A 21,209-nucleotide genomic window follows, 5' to 3' on the forward strand; every position below is an offset into this window, starting at 1 on the left:
AATAATGTTTGATTATTTCACATTTATGTGCTGTTTATTTGAATGACAAAAGTTTTTTAAGCAACAGTTCTTCACGTTAGGAATGGAGGTGATACTAACCACTGTCTCTGGACGTTTTACTTGTCACCCACTCTACGGAATATATACTTCTTCCATCAGGGACAACACAGTTTCATAATTCGACAGGATAAAGTGGTTACAAAATTAAAGAATGATTAAAAAAAAAAAACATTGGGAAGCCAATTGTATATTCAAAATTAACCATAGGTGTAAGTGAGTGTGTGTTGCCCTGTGAAGGATCAGCAATCGGTATCCTCAGTTCCCAAACTATATTAAACAATATCATTAAAAGAGAAGTTGGTGTAACACAGTAGGAAATAAGTTTTTGTTTTGTTTTGTTTTTTTAATACTGTTTTAACTAGGACAATAATTCAATATCAATATATATCACAATATAAAATGCTTCAATAACAATACGATTTTTAAACAAATTTTCCCTATTTCAGTACAGATTATTTACAGCATCTGTCACAGACTGATGGTCATTAGAGGGTCCTGCCCAGTTCACTGCCCTTAATGTTAGTTAAAATTAGTTAAAAAATATTATATTAACAAAGCTAAGAGGTTTCTGTTTGATGGTGATGTCAAGTTTCTTGTTTTTTCTTGGAAGTTTTTCAGTGGATTTAATACTGTTAATGTTGATATTGTACTGACCAAAATTAAGAATTATATCATGATATTAATTTTAGCCATATCGTCCAGCCCTAGTTTTAAGCATCAAAAACAAAATTTTTATATCTACAAAAGATAAGCTGGTCAGTGAAAACATTGGAAAGTTGTGTTTGTTACAAATAAACATTCATGAGAATCAGCAAATCACAGATAGATGTTTTATTGCAAATTTCTGAAAGATGGGGTTTCTACATTGTCATTATGTTTAAAAGAGTAATACAAACAAACATAAACACTCAAAGTTGTGTCTAATGGAAATAATCTGTTTTGGATGAAGTATTCCTGCACAAAACACAAATCCTGGGTCCAACTACAGTGCTGCTACAGTGAGAGCTTAGAGGAGCACCAACTCACCTCTCATAGCACTAAGGAATTAATTAATTTGTTTTAATTGAAGATAAAGTTTGGTTTCTCTTCACCTGCAAATCTGACACTCCATCCACCATGACTGGGTTTCCCCAGGTAATCAGCTTATAAATATCCTTAAAAAAAACACACAGTTTAAGTGGTAATCACTCAAGTGTTTCACAAAATGGTAAAACCTCTAAATCTGCAGCAAAGAATTCTGAAAATAGAAACACAGTCTGTGATAATAACAGTCAGAGGCGTCAGAGAGGGCTGGGGCTGGAGGATATATATATCTCAAAAGAACCTGTTGCTCAATGGTTGAACATTGGAAATCATGATTATTTTGATGAAGATATGATTACTTTGGTTGATGTTTCATGTCCATCCTTAGAAGACTGACACTTCATCTTTTGTCTGAGTGCTCACAATCATCAGATTCAGTCGCTTGGGAACAGTCCGAAGGACAACCCATTTTTCCAAAATGTTTTCCACAAACTGAGAACATATAAACGTTCCCACAAAGTGGCCAGATATCTTGTTTTTCCTGGGGTGTTTCAAAATGTACTGCTGCTGGAATAAGTGCTTCAAGAGCCACCACACACAGACGCATCCAGGAAATGTGTCACATTCCTAGTATCAAGCCTCTAATGACCCAGAGACAAGGCCAGGAGCGTCTCACCTGGGCCAAGGAGAAAAAGGAGTGGACTGTTGCTCAGTTTGCATTTCATTTGGTAATCAAGGTCCCAGAGTCTGGAGGAAGAGTGGAGAGAGACACCGTCCAAGCTGCTTGAGTCTAGTGTGAAGATTCCACAGTCAGTGATGGTTTGGGGAGCCATGCAGATTTCATTTTCCAGCAGTAGACTCTACAGTGTATTGTCAAGAGGAAGGTGAGAGAGACCAGACCCAACAATCCAGACGAGCTAAAGGCCACTATCAGAGTTACCTGGGCTTCCATAATACCTCAGCAGTGCACAGGCTGATCACCACCATGCCATGACAAGCCACATTGACACAGTAAAGGAACCCCGACCAAGTACTGAGGGCATATACTGTACATAATTTTTAGTCGGCCAAGATTTCAGTATTAAAAATTATTTTTTAAATTGGTCTTATAAATATTTTCTGAGATAATGATTCTTGGCTGTCCATTAGCTTTGAGCCATACTCATTAAGATTAAAAGAAATAAACACATAAAATAGATCACTCTGTTTGTAATGAATCTATATAATGTATGAGTTTCACTTTTTGAATTGAATACTTGAAGAACTTGTACAGTTGAGTTGTACTTGTGAGACTGTAAAATGGGCTTTATTATTATTATTATTATTATTTGCTTTTAATTATTTTTTTTTATCCCAAGTTGTGGTTGTCTTTTCCCCAGATTGTTGCATGAGCCCCCAGTGCCTCCAGCCTTGGGAAGTTATGTTCCCTCCGCGATACAGGGTCACCACTTCTTTTCAAGCTGAAGCTAATGCAAAGCGGCTACACAGCCTAACAAGTCAGAGTACAATGCACAATGTCCAGATCTGTCATATTAGCAGACAGATGCCTGTGCTACTTAACACCATCAGTTATTTTGAGGCTACTGTGTTAGTTATGCTGCCAGAAGAATGAAGTTAACAGTAGTTTACAAAACTATTCTTTTATCTCTTAGGGTATGTCCAGATTTGTCAGTCTTGGTTGGTTTTTGGATGAAAGAAAACCCTAATATGATGGCTCTAATAGTGCAGTTCATTACAGTAGATGAGAACAATACCTTTCAAACCAAATAAGCTTTGGTTTCTAAAAAGGTTCTATAATAACTGGTGTGGTTTGTTTCAAGTGTGAACGCAATACAAAACATATGCATGTAAACAAACAAACAGAACGTGACATCCCTAGGTGTGCCAATAATCACAATCTCCATAGCGAATTTGCTCTGGTTTGTGCAGTGGAGAAATTTCTGGCACCATTTTCACTTCTTGCTGTGTTTCCAGTTTGTGAAACTATCTCCAGGTGAACACACAACCCTGATAAGTGCATGAAGGCCAGACTCCAAAATAAAAGTCATACAAGAATCACTTTTGTTTACTTACTTTGGTTTTGTTGTAAATGTGTCAATATGAACTCAACCCAAACCAGGACAGAAAAGCAATAAAGCTTCAATTTTCTTTTGGGTCTGGACCAAGACCACTGAACGACAAGTCTGAACACACACTTAGTGTTGATGCATGAAAATATAAAACATTAAACTTTTCTCAGTGTTGTTGCCCTGTTATACCATGTGGAGTAAACATTAAAATTATAGAATTTGCTTCTTTGACTTTAAAAACAGAGGGTTTGAAAAAACAGTATTTGTTAACACTGACTGATGCTCTGTCCACACAAATCCAGATATTTTGAAAAATGGAGATTTTCCTCCCTCTGTGTTTGAATATATCCCCATCCAGACAACTACAAAAAGGGCTGCATTATCATGCCAGTCCAGTAGGGAGCCATAGAACCTCTTTAAGAAAGATATCAAAACACCACAAAGCCTGAGAGAAACACAGAGGTTTAATCCCAAATCAAGGTATCCCTACCTTGCAGAACATTTTAGAAATCCTGTTTTCAATGACTTACAATGTCATTTTTATGTGGATGGGAGGACAAAATGCAGAAAAATACCTCATTTAAAAATAATCTGGATCAGTGTTGACGGGGTCTGAAGAGTATTCACTCACTGTAGATCTGGACTCAGATCTGAGTTTTATAACACCCACTACACTAACCACAATCATCAGTTCACTCTGAGAACTGAAATATTCACTCCTGTGTGAATGCACTGGTGTTCTTGTAGATGATTTAGTCTCGTAACATTCATCCCACACTCTGAGCACTGATACAGTTTCTCTCTGGTGTGAACACTCTGGTGAGTCCTGAGGTTACTGACTTGAGTAAAACGCTTCCCACACTCAGAGCACAGGTACGGTTTCTCTCCTGTGTGAATGCGCTGGTGTTTTTTAAGATGAGTCTGTTGAGTAAAACTCTTCCCACACTCTGTGCACTGAAATGGTTTCTCTCCTGTGTGAATGCGCTGGTGGTCTTGGAGATCATTCAGTCTCCTAAACTTCATACCACACTCAGAACAAGAATACGGTTTCTCTCCAGTGTGAATGCTCTGGTGTCCTCTGAGAGTACTCTGCTGAGTAAATCTCTTCCCACACTCTGAGCACTGATACGGCTTCTCTCCTGCATGAATGCGCTGGTGCTGTTGAAGAGTACTCAGTCGCCTAAATTTCATGTCACACTCTGAGCACTGATACGGTTTTTCTCCAGTGTGAATGCGCATGTGAATTTTAAGAGAACTCTGCTGAATAAAACACTTTCCACACACTAAGCACTGATGAGGTTTCTCTCCGGTGTGAATGAGCTGGTGTTGTTGGAGATGACCCAGTCTCCTAAAATTCATCCCACACTCTGAACAGTAATATGGTTTCTCTCCTGTGTGAATAGGCTTGTGATTGTGGAGATGACGAAGTTGAGCAAAACTTTTCCCACACTCAGAGCACTGATATGGTTTCTCTCCTGTGTGAATACGCTGGTGTCCTTTGAGATTACTCATTTGATTATAACGTTTCCCACAGTCTGAGCACTGATACGGTTTCTCTCCTGTGTGAACGCGTTGGTGTATCTGCAAACTGCGTTGTTCAATAAAATTTTGCCCACACTCTGAACATGAATATGGTTTCTCGCCTGTGTGAATGCGCTGGTGCCTTCTAAGATTACTTTGCCTTGTAAACCGTTGCCCACACTCTGAACATTGATACGGTTTCTCTCCTGTGTGAATGCGCTGGTGTCTTTTGAGATGACCCTGGTGATTAAAACTCTTCCCACACTCTGAACAGGAATACGGTTTCTCTCCTGTGTGCATGTGTTGGTGTGTTTGGAAAGAAATCTGTTGAGTGAACCTTTGCCCACACTCTGAACAGGAATACGGTTTCTCTCCTGTGTGAATGCGATGGTGTTGTTTGAGAGAACTTCGATGAGTAAAACTCTTCCCACACTCAGAGCACTGATACGGTTTCTCTCCTGTGTGAATGCGCTGGTGTTCTTTGAGATAACTCTGCACAGCAAAACTCTTGCCACAATATGAGCATACATACGTTTTCCATTGGTCTGTACTATTCTGTGTTTGTCCTCCAGATTTATAAGTGAGGGGCCCAGGTATAGAGGTTTCCTGAGCACTGGAGCTTTCACATTCTGTTTTTTCACATTTGATTGGTCCTGATTTTAGCATTGTAGTGTATTCCACTTATTCTTCTCATTGGTGCTTCTTCAGGAACTAACGTGGGCATTAGGAGCAGGAGAAGACTTGAACAATGTTATTTTATTTTCTGGAAGAGACAAAAAAATCTTGGTAAAATAAAAATATATTCAACAAATGTTTTATTAAAGCAAATGTATTTGATTAGATACATGTATGAGTTTGACACTACAAGGTTTCAAGTGCTAAATGGAAATATAGAAGGGCTCTTGGTGTAAAAGCTCTACATTCTAGGATAAAACTGGTCCCTGTCCCTGAACTGGTGAGAGTTGGGAATGTTTCTAGCAGGTGGTAACCTTTGACTGATATGCACATGCAAGTAGGGATGAGCAGTATCCACATTTTGCATACCGTCATACTGTCTAAATATATTAACAGGTAATACGGTATTATTGGTGGGATGTACACTGTCAGCCTGAATGAGCCTTATATCTATGAGTGTGGGTTGAGTGAAGGGTTTTCTGCACTGTAGAGTTCAGCTCAGCACAGCCGGAGAGGGCACACAGACATGTGTTGACGATAAAAACCCATTTCTGAGAGAGAGTAGATTTCAGCGCCTGAAGGAACAGAACAGTTGTAAAATACGTGAAATAAAACGTTTCTACACTATTTAGAAACACAGCTGGCACCAACACACACTTGTGGTTTAACACGCACCACAGCAGATGATTCTCAAGCGCAACTGAGGCTCAAATCACACACATTTAGAGATAAAGCTGTCAGCACAAATTTGAGGGAAGGCTCTTCTGAGTGTTTTGTCTGTTTTCAGCTTCATTCCTCTCTCTTTTAACCCAAACTCAGCTCTAAACTCACACTGCGGGGGGAGACTGGGTTTGTGTTTATCTCCCACCCGTTTACAGTGTGACATCAGCAGTCAGTGAGCTCCCACAGCGCCCCCTTCTTGTGGCTTTCTTAAAAGCACATGAATGAACTCTCTGGCCTCCTAATGATCTAGTCAGACACAGAACAGAGATTTGACATGCCACACACTCGTCATAAATACCACACTCATTTTGAGATACTGTCCACATTTGTAAATACTGCAGTATATGGGATTGCCTTTATAACCATCAATAGATTACTCTTATATTAGATTATATACTACAGATGTTTGAGACTACTGTTTACAAGATCTCTGCACTAAACCTAATGGTGAGACATTAATCTACTGCAGAATGGAAGTACCCATATCTTGTTATTGCTGGTTGTCCATGTCTGGAGTGTGGCACATACAGTGATAAACCTCTCTCCACTATGAGTGGCAATAATAGGGTTTTTGATCATGAGACACTTAGTCACTACTCTGGTGGAGAAGTTAATCAGTTAAGATCTGAACATTTGAGTTTAATCAGGGACTGAGAGCAGGATACATTGTTATCAGTCTCAGGAGTCTCAAGGAGATTTAGTACTGGATGAATGGGTGAGGTGTATGCTTTTCATCCCCCATTATCCCCCCAGTTCAATAACAGACCAACAGGTAAGGAAGCCTGGTTGGAATCACAAGAGCAGCTCTCGCTTTGTCCAAATCCTACCAAATTGAATGTTATCAGTTCATAAAGGTAAAAGATGTACCATCAAGTCTTATGAAAGTGAAATGCGAAGTTCCACAAGGTTCTATTTTAGGACTGCTCTAATTCACCTTAAACATGTTGCCATCAGTTTCCACTGTTATGCTTTTGATACACAGCTGTACAAATCAGCCAAACTACATAATAATAATAGCTTAAATAAGATCAATTACTGCTTAAACTATTCACATGTGAATGGTACTCAATGTAGTACCATTCACATGTACTGATTTGTACTGATATGGTACAAATATTTTAGGAAATATTTAATGTATTCATTTTTATATTTGACTAAAACTTTAAAATACAAAGATTTGTTTGGGACAACAGAAATTTGCTTTGTGACAGTAAGCATAGTAGCAGTCTTAGGCTGGTGGTATTTAATATCTATATTAATGACACTGCCAACTGTGAAATGTATTTTTATTTAGATTTTTACATTTCCACAAATTCTATATTAGTTATAGTGCCTTATAATCTGCCTTTTATAATAATTCATTTGATTTAAAGAAAATGTATGCATTTTCCACTGTGTTTAAATTTGACTTAAAAATTTTAAATATGACTCCTCTGAATTGATCTTCATAAATATGCAGCAAAACATCTGAATACATCCAGCGTTCAGGAACTGAATATTGTAGCACTCTGTTCTTCTCTTTTGGTATTTGTTCTAAATAAAATTGTAAAATTCTAGAGAAGCACAACAGACTAAGACAGAATCTAAATATTGCCTCCTAAACTGAATAAGGGAAAAGCAGATTTCTGACAGGTAGAATGAGTAGAAGTTAAATTATTTTAAACCACTCAGGAAAGCAGCTACATAACCATAAGTGCACTTTTAATTTTTACCTATAACTGAATAAATGTGACTAGTTTGATGGTCTTCAATCAAAGTAAACAATATTACCATATATTATTATCACAGCTAAGAGCTAACATTAAGCACCACCAGGTTTTGAAACAGTTTCTAGCTGCAGGACATTAGATCTGTTAATGCCTCACTTATGGCAATTCCTCCAAGCTCTCCAGCCCTGAGACAGTGGTGTGGTTTGTCCTTGTTCTCTCTGATATCAAGGCTATTAGTACTTTACCCACAGAATTATCATATTCCTACACAGCAGTGTGTAATCTGATGGAAGCATTAACCCAGAAAACATTTCACATATTAGATGGACTACTGTAAATTATATTTAAATAATAAAAAATAACAATTCTATTTATAATTATTACTGTAAACAAGGTGCCCGGCCTAGGTGTGTACAGATATATTTTGTTTCTCAGTGACTATCAAAATAAAACTCATGTATCCCAAATGAGCTCTCCTCCTCTCCCCATTCTCCATCTTCCATCCTAGAGAGAGAAGCTGTCTGCCCCCGTTTCTGACAGAGAGAGAGTCCAAGCCTAGTGTAAGCAGTGTGGAAAAGTCTTCCACAGATCTTTACCTTTAGTAGGAGCTCCTGATTTATCTCCAGCACACAGCTCTCCTTCTGCTTCTCCCTCATACACAGTCCCTCTCCACAACACCCGCCCCCTGCGCTGCGATTGGCTGCAGCTTCATACCACCAGCTCTCTGATTGGATAGTGGCCCATCAGTCCTCGCTGCTGTAGCGGTGTTTCCACTGGAGAGCAGGCGGCAACAGGTTAGACTGCACTGCTGCTCACACACACTACATTTTAAAGGGACAGACGCCATTTTATACAGCGACCAGTCGCTTAAGCTGTATTTATTTACCGCTGCTACGCCAACACAGACAATGAAAACAGAATTCGGGAGTTTCTGATTGTAATCTAAAATCCCTGTGTATAAAGCTCTGAGTGTGTCTCCTCTCCATGTGCTACTCTGCAGTCGTTTTTGCACTATAAACCTCTCTAATGTGTTTACGAAGCCCCAGTGTCTGTAAATGGTTAAAAAAAATCAAAGTGTCTCTGTCCAGTATACTAGGCTTTCTCTCTATCTCTTCTCACGGCAGAGAAACGCCATCTGGAGGTTTTTAGACAACGGAGAGACTCCAAACGCTGAAAAGCATGAACTATGATGAAGATGTTTCTCTATTCCTGCTCCATAGGGGGGTAACACTGACTTATTTTCACTGTTTCAGATCATTTAAGGTGGAATTGACTGTAATTTCTGGAGACTGCTAACTGCATTAGCGACAGTGCTAAAAACTAAACAACTCAAGTTATAAATGAGTTTCTGGTGGTAATTCGAACAGTGAATAACAAAGTTAAAATTCAGACACATACAAACAAAAGTCATATTTTCCTCTCAAGCACACACTGATCCAGCTTAAAACAGAACTTCTAAATGAAAACAACCAGAGAGAACTGCGTTTCCCCACAATCATAGATGTTCCCTTTAATGTAAACATTCTTCCCAAAAAGGGTTCGGTAAAGTACTCTTAAAAAGTATGGTTCATCAGTGAACAAAATGGTTCTTCTGTTGTTTCAAACTTGGCTTTGTTACAGTAGAACCTGTTCAAAATGCTATATAGAACAATCTACAGTACATTCTTCATCGATCTCAAGAATATTTTCATGATGCAAAGAAACCTTTTTCATTGTTCTATACAGAAACAGCCCTTTACTAAAGAAACCTTGAAAAAATGTATTTTAAATGTGTACATTTCTCCACAAGATGGCATGAGAACACTACAAATGAGAGTAGTTTAACCTTGAAAATTTATATTGACCTTAAGTGTCTCTTTATAATGCGTTGTCTACATACATTAACTTACTATATCACCTATATAATAAGTCATAGAAAATAGATATTACCCAAATTTAAACATGGTTTACACTTTTACAAATGCTTTGTTTAATACTTGTTTACGGTATAAAACAAGTTTGAATGAAAATGAAATATCTAGTTCTACTTAAAATGAGAATTTTAATTTGCCTGTTAACAGACACAATGATTCTTGAAGATAAATACATCTTTTCCCACATTTCCCAAAATATAACAGTACAGCTTCACTCCCTGTGAAGGACTGGCGCCCCCTCCAGGGTGTGTTCCTGCGTTGAGCCCAATGATTCCAGGTAGGCTCTGGACCCACCACAACCCTGAACTGGATAAGCGGTTACAGATAATGAATGAATGGTAATATATATATATCAAGCAAGAACAGACACAGTTTTCACTTGCAAAATTTTAATAATTACCACCAACTAAATTATTAAACATAATTAATAAGAAGGATGATTAAACACAGATCTGAAATGATTTCTCTTTCATGTGACTGTACTGGTGTTCTTGAAGAAGACTTAGTCACCTAAAACTCATCCCACTCACTTAACAGGGATTGGGTTTCTCTCTTGTGTGAATGTGCTTATGTACTCTCAGATGAGTCTGTTGAGTAAAACTCTTCCCACACACTGAGCAGTGATAAGGTTTTTCTCCTGTGTGAATTTTGGTGGTTTTGGAGCTCTTTCAGTGTCCTAAAATTCATCACACACTCAGAACAAGAATGTGGTTTCTCTCCTGTGTGAATGTGTTGATGGATTTTGAAAGAACTCTGATGGGACATTTACCACACTCTGAGCACTGATACGGTTTCTCTCCAGTGTGAATGCGCTGGTGTCCTTGGAGGTGACCGAGTCTCCTAAAATTGGTCCCACATTCTGAGCAGTAAAATGGTTTCTCTCCAGTGTGAATGTTCAGGTGTACTCTGTTGAGTAAAACTCTTCCCACACTCTGAGCACCAATGTTTTCTCTCCTGTGTGAATGCACTGGTGGTCTTGGACATCTTTCTGTCTACTAAAATTCATCTCACACTCAGAACAAGAATACGGTTTCTCTCCTGTGTGAACATGTTGATGTATTCTGAGAGAAATCTTTTGGGTAAAACCCTTTCCACACAGTGAACATTGATACGGTTTCTCTCCTGTGTGAATACGCTGATGTATTCTGAGAGAAATCTTCTGGCTAAAGCCCTTTCCACAATGTAAACACTGATACGGTTTCTCTCCTGTGTGAATACCCTGGTGTTCTTCAAGGATGCTCTGAACAGTGAAACGTTTCCCAAACTCTAAACAGTCTCCAGTTTTCTCTTTGTTTGTACTTTTGAGCGTATTTCTACCAGATGGATTAGTAAGGAGAGAAGCAAATAATGTTTCCTGACAAATGGAGCTTCTGAACTCCTCCTCTTCACATTTAATTTCTTCAAGTTTCAGCATTGTGGTTTACTCCTTTGTAGATGTGTTTGTGGAAGTGGAGCACTACTGAATACTAAGCACATGAGAAAAAGTGTCCAAGAGATGATTTAATTGTCTGAAAGAGGAATAGAGAAAAAGGAAGGAAAATGTATATGTTACATTTAAAAAAACAAGTTGCAAATAGGCAAATCCATTACATTAGATTACAAATATTAGTGTCCCACAGAACCAAAGAGGGAACTGAAGTGTAACTGCTGCTACTGAAAATGTGAGTCTTAGTTCACAAACCAAGATTGATCCCTCCAGGGAGAAGCCATTTCAAACTTAACTTAAAAATTTAAATATATTAATAAAAATGACAGTTAAGAAGTTTAAGTTAAAAGAACTCGTGAAACGAGAACTAGGTCTCAAACAGTTGGACCCCACACCTGATGTATGTTGTCAATTTAGTGAAGGAAATACACACTCTCTGACATATTTCAGAACTAATATACTACCTAGGCTGAAGTAAAACTTTTATTAGAAAGCACGTAAATATTTTTTTTCCCCTACCACAAGTACAAATAAAATTATCTTTCAGAATCTCAGATAAGATCTAATAATAGCCTCTTCACACTTCTTTCATCTGGGAGATTTTATAGGACTTATATCAAAGAACACTGGGTTACAGAACTCATCTTGCCCCATGCCATAGGTACTGTTAATGCATCACATTTGACCATTCCTCAAACCCATCCAACCCCTACAGCATTGGGACGGCAAAGTGGTTACTGAAGCCCTCCTTCTCCTCTGTCACATTAAAGTAGACTGAACGTAACCCACAGTCCAAAAACACACGTTGGCGACTCAAAAGTGTCCGTAGGTGTGAGTGTGTGAGTGGATGTGTGAGTGTGAATGTTGCCCTGTGAAGGACTGGCGCCCCCTGCAGGGTGTAATCCCGCCTTGCGCCCAATGATTCCAGGAAGGCTCTGGACCCTCCGCGACGCTGAACTGGATAAGCGGTTATAGATAATGAATGAATGAACGAAACCCAAACTTAATTCACTTTTAGGCACAGCAGTGTGTAATGTGATGGAAGCTGCTATAAAGAGAACACAGTCCACATTTACACAGAACATATTTCACAAATTGCACCACTAAAATCTGATATTCACACTATTACTCTCTCTGACAGCACTATATCTGTACAGTGTGCCTCAGAAATAAGGACACACCCATATGAAATGAAAAGGTTTAGCAGACGGTGACCCAATTTTAGACACCAGCTGTGTGGGAAGCAGGAAACCTGGTTTCTTCCTTCCCCCACAGCTTGTGTCTAAAACTGGATCACTGTTGGCCAAACAATTTTCATTTTATAACATGTTACCATACTTTTGTTACTCCTTGTACAGGTTCACTATGTGTATGATATTTTTAAAAGTAACAAGTTGTAACATTGTAAACATCTATACAAAATACAATTCAATATTTAGGTCTTTTAAGAACATATATCATAATAACACTACTGAATCCAGAATGAGCTCCTGAGCTCTGAGTAGACATATCTTCCTTCCCAGAGAGAGGAGCTGTCTGCCCCCTTTTCTGAGAGAGATAGAGTCCAAGTCCAGTGTAAACAGTGTGGAAAAGTCTTCCACAGATCTTTACCTTCAGTAAGAGCTCCTGATTTATCTCCAGCACACAGCTCTCCTTCTGTTTCTCCCTCATACAGTCCCTCTCCACAGCACCCGCCCCCTGCGCTGCGATTGGCTGCAGCTTCATACCACCAGCTCTCTGATTGGAAGATCGGTCCTCGCGATGTTTCCACTGTAGAGCAGGCGGCAACAGGTTAGACTGCACTGCTGCTCACACACACATTTTAAAGGGACAGCCGCCATTTTATATAACTACGGACTTTTTGTAGTTTTGGAGGATTATCCAAAATGAAAAATCAATCAAGAAAATAAATAAATAAAATTATATATATATATATATATATATATATATATATATATATATATACACACACACACACACATATATACCTGTGTATATTTCTACTGACCTCTATAATTAAGACTAGATTATCATTGCTATTCAAGCCCCATCACTGAGAATCTGCACAATGTAACTTAACTCTCATGGCTGTATTACTGAAATTTGATTTCTTATACAAATTAATGAGCTTCTGTCTTACCATTAACATTATACAGGCTTTATCCTGCTACAGCCCTAGTAAAATTCTCCCGAGTTCATACGTGAAAAGTGCTCATGTCACTGACAAGTCATGTAGTGTGGAAGAAAAAAAAATTATATATATATATATATATAGCATAGTGTGAAAGTCACAGCAATCTAATGACTTTTAAATTTGTGTACATGGCATTAGCTCGACATAAACTTATTTTAATGCATCAACATTATTGCTGTACATATTACAAATCATATTTAATTGTAACCAATGCACAGATTGTAATCAACAAATTCAAAGCAACATTTTCTCAGTGTTGTTTTACAAACAATATTAATGGTCTTCATTTAGTCACATGTGTAGTAAATGGGCATATTGAGGTGGGACATTAGTATTTTTAATAGAACTACTGTCTTGAAATGTTTTATTGTTAACTGAAATTATATTAAATACACATTAATATTGCTAAATAGTACAAAAATCACAAACCTTGTTTTAAGATTATCTTTTTGTAAGGTTGCAGGAACACATTTCAAATGACTATATATATATATATATGAGGAACGTTATATACATATTGATAATATTACATAAATAGTTGGAAATGTATTAACCGAAAAATGTACAGATTTTTAGTGCTGTCACTGACTAACCAAACCTTACATTGTATATATAAACATCTTTAGAATTTGATGCCTGCAACACACTAAAAATGTTGGGACAGATCCCAAATGACAGTGAAAATTTGTAGCATATTCAATCTATTCATTAACATTTCTCAGTCTATCAGCAAAGATGGGCTGTGTCTCACCACTTTGTGGCCAATTTCATTAAAGAATTGTCAACAGTTCAACACGACCAATAAGAGATGACCTTTCACAATCTACCATCCATAACACAGAAGAATCAGAAGAATCTGATACTTGGAGAATCAGAGGATCTTGAAGAATCAGAGACTCTGAAATCTCAGTCCGCGAAAGTCAAGATTTGAAACAACAGTTGAATGTGCTTGACCTTTGAGCCCGCAGACAGCACTGCTTGAAAAACCATCATGTTAGTGTGATAAATATAGTAACATTGACTTGAGTACTTTGGAATATTGTTAGCATTTAACACAGTCTAGCGCTGCATTAATAAATACAACTTTAAACTATTATACAAAGAGAAATTCATACATCAATTTTGTGCAGAAGTGCTGCCAAGCTTATCTCAGATTTTCCAAAAGACACAGAAAACCTGTTTTTTTTTTTGTTTTTTTTTGGGTAAATTGACAGAGTTCCAGCTTCATTTGGGTAAATTGACAGAGTTCAGTAAAAGATTCAAAAGCCTGTCAAAAATCTGTCATTGTTTGAAGGGGGATGTATCACCCACATCATGAGTGACTGGCTTATGAGTGAATATTCCACTGATTTAATACATGTTTCTCTGCATGCTTCCGTCGAGGTGACATCTTTTCCCAGGAAGTCCATGGTTATTTCAACAAGACAATGCCAGTCTCCATTCTGCACCAGTTTAGCAAGCATGGCTATGTTTATACTGAATGTGTGCACTTAAATACCCTGTCTGCAATCCAGAATTGTTATCTATGACATTTTCATAAAGAGGAGAATCAGACATTCGCAATCAGACAGTTGAGAAGCTTCAGAAAATGGGCAAAAAATTAACTTTCAGCAATTATCCTAAATTCCCAAAGGAAATTAGAAATTGTACTTAAAATGAAAGATGATGTAACATTGATAACTGATACGATCTTTCTCTGAAGTGAATGTACTGGTGTTCTTGAAGATGGCTCAGTCTCCTAAAATTGGTCCCACATTCTGAGCACTGATACGGTTTCTCTCCAGTGTGAATGCGCTGGTGTTCTTGGAGGTGACTCAGTCTCCTAAAATTCATCCCACACTCAGAGCAGTGAAATGGTTTCTCTCCAGTGTGAATGCTCAGGTGTCCTCTGAGCGTACTCTGTTGAGTAAAACACTTTCCACACTCTAAGCACTGATATGGTTTCTCTCCTGTGTGAATGCGCTGGTGGTCTTGGAGATCCTTCAGTCTCCTAAAATTCGACCCACACTCTGAGCACTGATAGGGCTTCTCTCCTGTGTGAATCCGTTGATGTACTTTGAGAGAACTCTGATGGGTAAAGCTTTTCCCACACTCTGTACACTGATATGGTTTCTCTCCAGCGTGAGTGCGCTGGTGTTGTTGGAGTGTACTTAGTCTGCTGAAATTCATCCCACACTCAGAGCACTGATACGGCTTCTCTCCTGTGTGAACGCGCTGGTGTATTTTAAGGGAACTCTGTTGAACAAATCTTTTCCCACACTCTGAACAGGAATATGGTTTCTCTCCTGTGTGAGTGCGCTGGTGGTCTTGAAGTGTATTAAGTCTCCTAAAATTCATCCCACACTCTGAACAGTAATATGGTTTCTCTCCTGTGTGAATGAGCTGGTGTTCTTGGAGATGACGTAGCTGAGCAAAACTCTTCCCACAGTCAGAGCACTGATACGGTTTCTCTCCTGTGTGAACGCGCTGGTGTTTTTTTAGATTACTCATTTGATTAAAACTCTTCCCACACTCTGTGCACTGATAAGGTTTTTCTCCTGTGTGAATGCGCTGATGTGTTTGCAGATTACGCTGTTCTGTAAAACGTTGGCCACACTCTGGACAGGAATATGGTTTGTCTTTTGTGTGAACACGCTGGTGGGTTTTAAGAATACGTTGTTCTGTAAAACTCTGCCCACACTCCGAGCAGGAATACAGTTTCTCTCCTGTGTGAATGAGCTGATGTTCTTCAAGAAAACTCAGCACAGTGAAACTCTTCCCACACTCCGAGCAGTCATAAGTTTCCTCTTTGTAGGTATTTTTCGGTGACTCTATATCAGATGGATTAGTCTGGACAGCAGCCGAGGATGTTTCCTGACAACTGGAACTTCCGCACTCCTCATCCTCACATTTAATCTCTCCAACTTTCAGCATTGTGATTTATTTCTCTTGGTAATTTTTTCTGATTTATTTGTGGAAGTGGCACTTAATTGGATTCTAAGCGCAGGAGATATTATTTGCTTGTCTGGAGGAGAAAAAGACAAAGGAAAATTTCAATTTCAAATTAAAAAACAACTTGTAAGATGTTTTTCAAGTGTTCAGATTAATACAAAGAAGGACATTATGTGTAAATGCTGGTAAGTGAAGTATAAAGTTTCTAACAGGCTTAATTGGAAGTGATATTTACCCACCCCAAACAAACAGTTCTTCTGTGAAGAAGAATGGAAGGCATTAAAGAGCAGAGTATAAATGGCCACAAAAAGAGGTTCCTTGGAGAATAATGGGCACCTAGATCATTGGTTCTAGTCCACTTATGGCACATTCCCACTGATTGGTACACAAATCTGCTCAGCTTTGTTATATTTCCATTAGGTAAATGTGGTACCTGGTCATGGTTCAGAGTGAGCCGAGTAGGGACTAAACCATGGGGTATTCAGGTAGTATTCCCAGGTTTATGTGTTTTTGTTTTGTTTACCATCTTTGCTTAGCATTATCATATTTTCTAAATTATAACATGCAGGATTATTAAGATGACTACATTTTATAGCACTTAATTCACAGAAAAGAACATAGCGTATAACATATTAATGTTCTCCCACATCAGTACGTTTTCTGTCCCTCACAAATGTAGTTATGTCTGTGTGAGTCCAGAACCAAAAATCTACACTACATTTGGCACAGTCCCAGCTCACAAACCAAGATGGATCCTCCCAGGGAGAGGCCATTTCAGACCTCCTTTTACAGGAAAACAAAATAAAGATCTTGTGGTGGAAGAGGAGACCTGGAGCATATCAAGCAGCAAAACACCACAGTAGAAATATGGCTACTGTCAATTTAGTGAAGAAAATACTCTATCTCAGACCTAATATATTACTAGGGCGGAAGTAAAAATGTTATTTTTTGGAATCACACAAAACAAAAACCCAGCAGAGAGTTGGAATGGAATAAATATGACTAAGTAACATTCTCCAACACAAATATAAAATATTACTATCTCCCAGACTTTTAGCTAAGAGCTAATATTAGCCTCTTTACACTTCTTCCATCTGGTGGATGTTACCGGAATTAAATGAAAGACCACCAGGTTACGGAAACATTTCTTGCCACAGGCCATAAGGAATGTTAATGCTTTACATATGGCCCTTCCTCCAACTCCTCAAGCACTGGGACAGAGATGTGGTTTCTGAACCCCCTCCACCTTCTGCCTTCTCCTCTTTCACATCAAGACGGCAGGAACAGTACTGACTTTCATGAACAGTGGAGTGTAACGCGATTTAAGCTGCTATGAATGGAACAAAACGCACATTTACAGAAAATATAAATACTGCTGCTCAGATTATTATTTCTGTCTCGGACAGCAATGTATCTGTACACTCTACATGTACACTATGGGTATGAGGTAAATACATATACACATACACACACACACACACACACACACACACACACACACACTAATACACACTTTAATATATTTTTAAAAATCTATACGTTAATTTCGTATGAGTTTACCATAATGCTGCTTTTAATTCCATTATCCATGTATGTCTGTTAGAACATACACAATACTATCACCATATATCACAATAAAACTCAAATCCAGAAAGAGCTCTTGAGCTCTCAGTGGCCATATCTCCCCCCTCCCCCATTCTCCATCTTCCTTCTCAGAGAGAGAATCTGTCTGCCCCCGTTTCTGAGAAAGAGTCCAAGCCCTGTGTAAACAGTGTTGAAAAGTCTTCCACAGATTTTTACCTTCAATAAGAGCTTCTGATTTATCTCCAGTACACAGCTCTCCTTCTGCTTCACCCTCATACACAGTCCCTCTCGACAACACCCGCCCCCTGCGCTGTGATTGGCTGCAGCTTCATACCACCCGCTCTCTGATTGGACAGTGACCGATCAGTCCTCGCTGCTGTAACGGTGTTTCCACTGGAGAGCAGGCGGCAGCAAGTTAGATTGCACTGCTGGTCACACACACTACATTTTAAAGAGACAGGACAGCGTCGACGATTTAGCGACTTTTATTTTCAAAGACAATAGTGAAAAATCTATAGATTTACTGTACAAACCTTAAAAGCTTCATATAGAAGAAAATCGCTGCTCGCTCTCTTTGTTGTCTAACTTTCAGTTTTTCTCTCTCCACCAACAGACATTGATCCCTCTATTTCTGTCTCGCTGTTTCGGCTCTCTCCACCTACAGACCTGACCTCTCTCTCTCTCTCTCTCTCTCTCGCTCGCTCTCTCTCTTTCTGCCTTCTATCTTTCTCGTTTCTCCCTCTCCACCTACAGCCCTGACCTCTCTATCCCACTCTTTCTCGTATTTAACCCTCTCCGCCTACAGACCTGACGCCTCTCCCATTGTTTCCTTTCTTGTTTTTCTCTCTCCACCTACAGACCCCTCTTTCTCGTTTTTTTTTCTCTCCACCTACAGACCTGACCTCCCTTTATTTCCTCTTTCTCGTTTTTCTCTCTCCAACTAGACCAGACGCTTCTTTCTCTCTGTGGCCTCCTATCTTTTTTCTCTCCTACAGACCTGACATCTCTCTCTCTCTCTCGCTCTCTCCCCCACAGACCAGCCCGCCCCTCTCTTCCTGTCTCTCTTGCTGCTCCATCATTTCTATCTCTGAACTTAAGATAATTTCTTTACACACATCTCTATATTCTACTGTATTCAGACTTTATCTGACCTGCTGTTACATTGCACTTTATTCTTGTTCCCTAGACTGACCATTTCTGTCACTGTCCTTCCTATTCATCATATTTTTACAGACAGATTACATATATCATAAATTCAACAGTGCAGTACTTACTTTTGTTGCTCTTGTTTATGTCATGTACATAGTCATTATGTACATAGACATGTATCACTTGTATTGTTTAAACATTAAATGGCAAGTAGGGTTTCCTCTGGGTGGAACACATAAAAACACATGTTGGTAGGTGGATTGGCGACTCAAAATTGTCCGTAGGTGTTAGTGTGTGAGTGAATGTGTGAGTGTGTGCCGGCCTGTGAAGGACTGGCGCCCCCTCCAGGGTGTGTTCCTGCCTTGCGACCCACTGCCGCCCTGAACTGGATAAGGGTTACAGACCATCAATGAATAATAATAGTAATAAAATATAATCTCATGGTTTATTGAGTCCCCCCCGCCTCCCACCAGTGTTCAGTTCATGACTAGGGTGTTGCGTCAGTGTGGTACAGTAGCTCCACTGCTGCTGAAGGGAAGGTCCTGCAAACTGTTGTGAAAACTGCCCAGTCCCTCCCCGCAGCTGTTCTCCCCCCAATACAGGACGTTTACAATAAAAGACGCCTAAGGAAATCCAGCAGTGTCACCTCAAACCCCACATCCCCCAGCTACTTCCTGTCCCACCCGCTGCCATCTGGAAGGAAATATCAGAATGGTTCGAGCCAGAAACACCAGGTTTGTACACTCGAGCTGTTAAACTGCTCACAACATCAGCGCCCACCAAACCCTGAAAACAAACATGACCTGAACTACACTCATGTAACATTGCACTTTAAAGTTATTCTGAGCTGCCATCAGACTTAATAAATGCTAATGTTCATACACACAGAGTGGGCTAACATTCATGTCCTTGTTTACTGAACACTAGATATAAAATTGCTGCACATTTTGTACACATACAATACTGTGTAGAAGTCTTAAGCACCTGAGATTATTATTATTATTATTATTATTTAAAATAATTACAATAATAAAAAACATAAACACAATAAAACAAACTGGCACAAGAAGAGATTTGGAATAGGTTAAACAACACATTCACAAACAGAAATCACTAATTACTAATAATGTAAAAATATTACTATAAATATAATAATACTAGTAATCAATATTTAACATAATATGAATATAAAATAATGCTGAAATAATGTTATTGGGTTTTATTTCACTATTAGTTTGTTTTGAGGTTTTTTGTTTTTTTCTTTGCGCTAAAAAACTCTTACTGATGAGATAGCTTTCTAAATCACTCAGGTGCTTAAAATTTGTTTCATTACCACACAGTACCATCTGTGTGTATTTTTATATTTATATATATAAAGAGTACAAAAATCATAAAGCTTCTTTGAACAATTCAAAGGATCTAAGAAATAAAATTAATCAAATCATACTTTTGGAATTGTTTTTAAAATTTAATTCCCTGTTCCCACAAGCACTATTTTTAAACTCCTTCTGTCCACACAGAAATATAAAATCATGCTGCGAAGAGCATGACAAACCAGCAGTCGGTGACATAATGTTAATTGTGAGGCCATGATGACCAGACTTATAAACCTTATAAAACCAGCACTTTTCTGGCTGCATCCGCTGTGTATATGATCACATCATGTTTAAAAAAAAAAAAAAAAAAGGAGCCAAGGGCACAGATTATCACATCTAACAAAGATACTAAACTGGGTCTTTTATAATTAGAGTGAAATCTATTACAGATGACGTGGTCTTACCCAAAACTACAGATTGGTGGATTGATATAGAGCAGAGTCCATTTGTCCCTTATGTCAAAGACATACAATTTGGTTTAAAAAATAAACAGATCATGGCCAAAAACCAACAAACCAGTTATTTCACAATTTATGTCTATGTACATGTCTAACTAATGTCCAGTCTTGTTCATAGATTCAGCTAATTCAGCCAATTATTGCCATAATTTACAAAAATATTCTTTCATTATTCTTTCATTATACAACAAAATCCTTCAAATGTTCTCATATTAGTTGGTTTGTTATATTAAAAACTGGAATTTAATTTTGTTTGCAAAAACTGCAGGTTTACAAACAGATTGTCAGTGAACTCAGATCAAGAAGCATTCTCTCAAAGAAACGTTTTTGAATAACCCTCTAGTGTAACTGATTTTTTGAAGTTGCAATTTTAAGGCAAAAATATTACATAGTTTTCC

General features: G+C 38.4%; 1 protein-coding gene and 1 pseudogene across 3 annotated transcripts; both read right to left on the reverse strand.

The window, feature by feature from the left end:
- Window positions 1-918: 918 nt before the first annotated feature.
- Window positions 919-18,788, reverse strand: LOC136686533 (zinc finger protein 850-like). 3 transcript variants are annotated; one of them, XM_066660385.1, is made up of 4 exons: window positions 18,362-18,788; window positions 18,045-18,269; window positions 15,069-16,317; window positions 919-5,189 (listed from the first exon to the last, which is right to left on the reverse strand). In XM_066660385.1, the coding sequence occupies exons 3-4, from the start codon at window positions 16,224-16,226 to the stop codon at window positions 3,840-3,842; spliced, it is 2,508 nt and encodes an 835-aa protein (XP_066516482.1). In that variant the 5' UTR covers window positions 16,227-16,317; window positions 18,045-18,269; window positions 18,362-18,788; the 3' UTR covers window positions 919-3,839. The 3 variants fall into 3 exon arrangements, with proteins under 3 accessions (XP_066516482.1, XP_066516480.1, XP_066516481.1); XM_066660384.1 differs by lacking the exon at window positions 919-5,189 and having other exon boundaries at window positions 13,803-16,317; window positions 18,045-18,221; window positions 18,362-18,787; XM_066660383.1 differs by lacking the exons at window positions 15,069-16,317; window positions 18,045-18,269; window positions 18,362-18,788 and adding an exon at window positions 8,377-8,544 and having other exon boundaries at window positions 919-5,436.
- On the reverse strand, window positions 10,097-12,867 carry LOC136686550 (zinc finger protein 300-like; annotated as a pseudogene).
- Window positions 18,789-21,209: the final 2,421 nt, after the last annotated feature.

This window comes from Hoplias malabaricus, chromosome 2 (genome assembly GCF_029633855.1).
Source record: "Hoplias malabaricus isolate fHopMal1 chromosome 2, fHopMal1.hap1, whole genome shotgun sequence".
Lineage (NCBI taxonomy): Eukaryota > Metazoa > Chordata > Actinopteri > Characiformes > Erythrinidae > Hoplias > Hoplias malabaricus.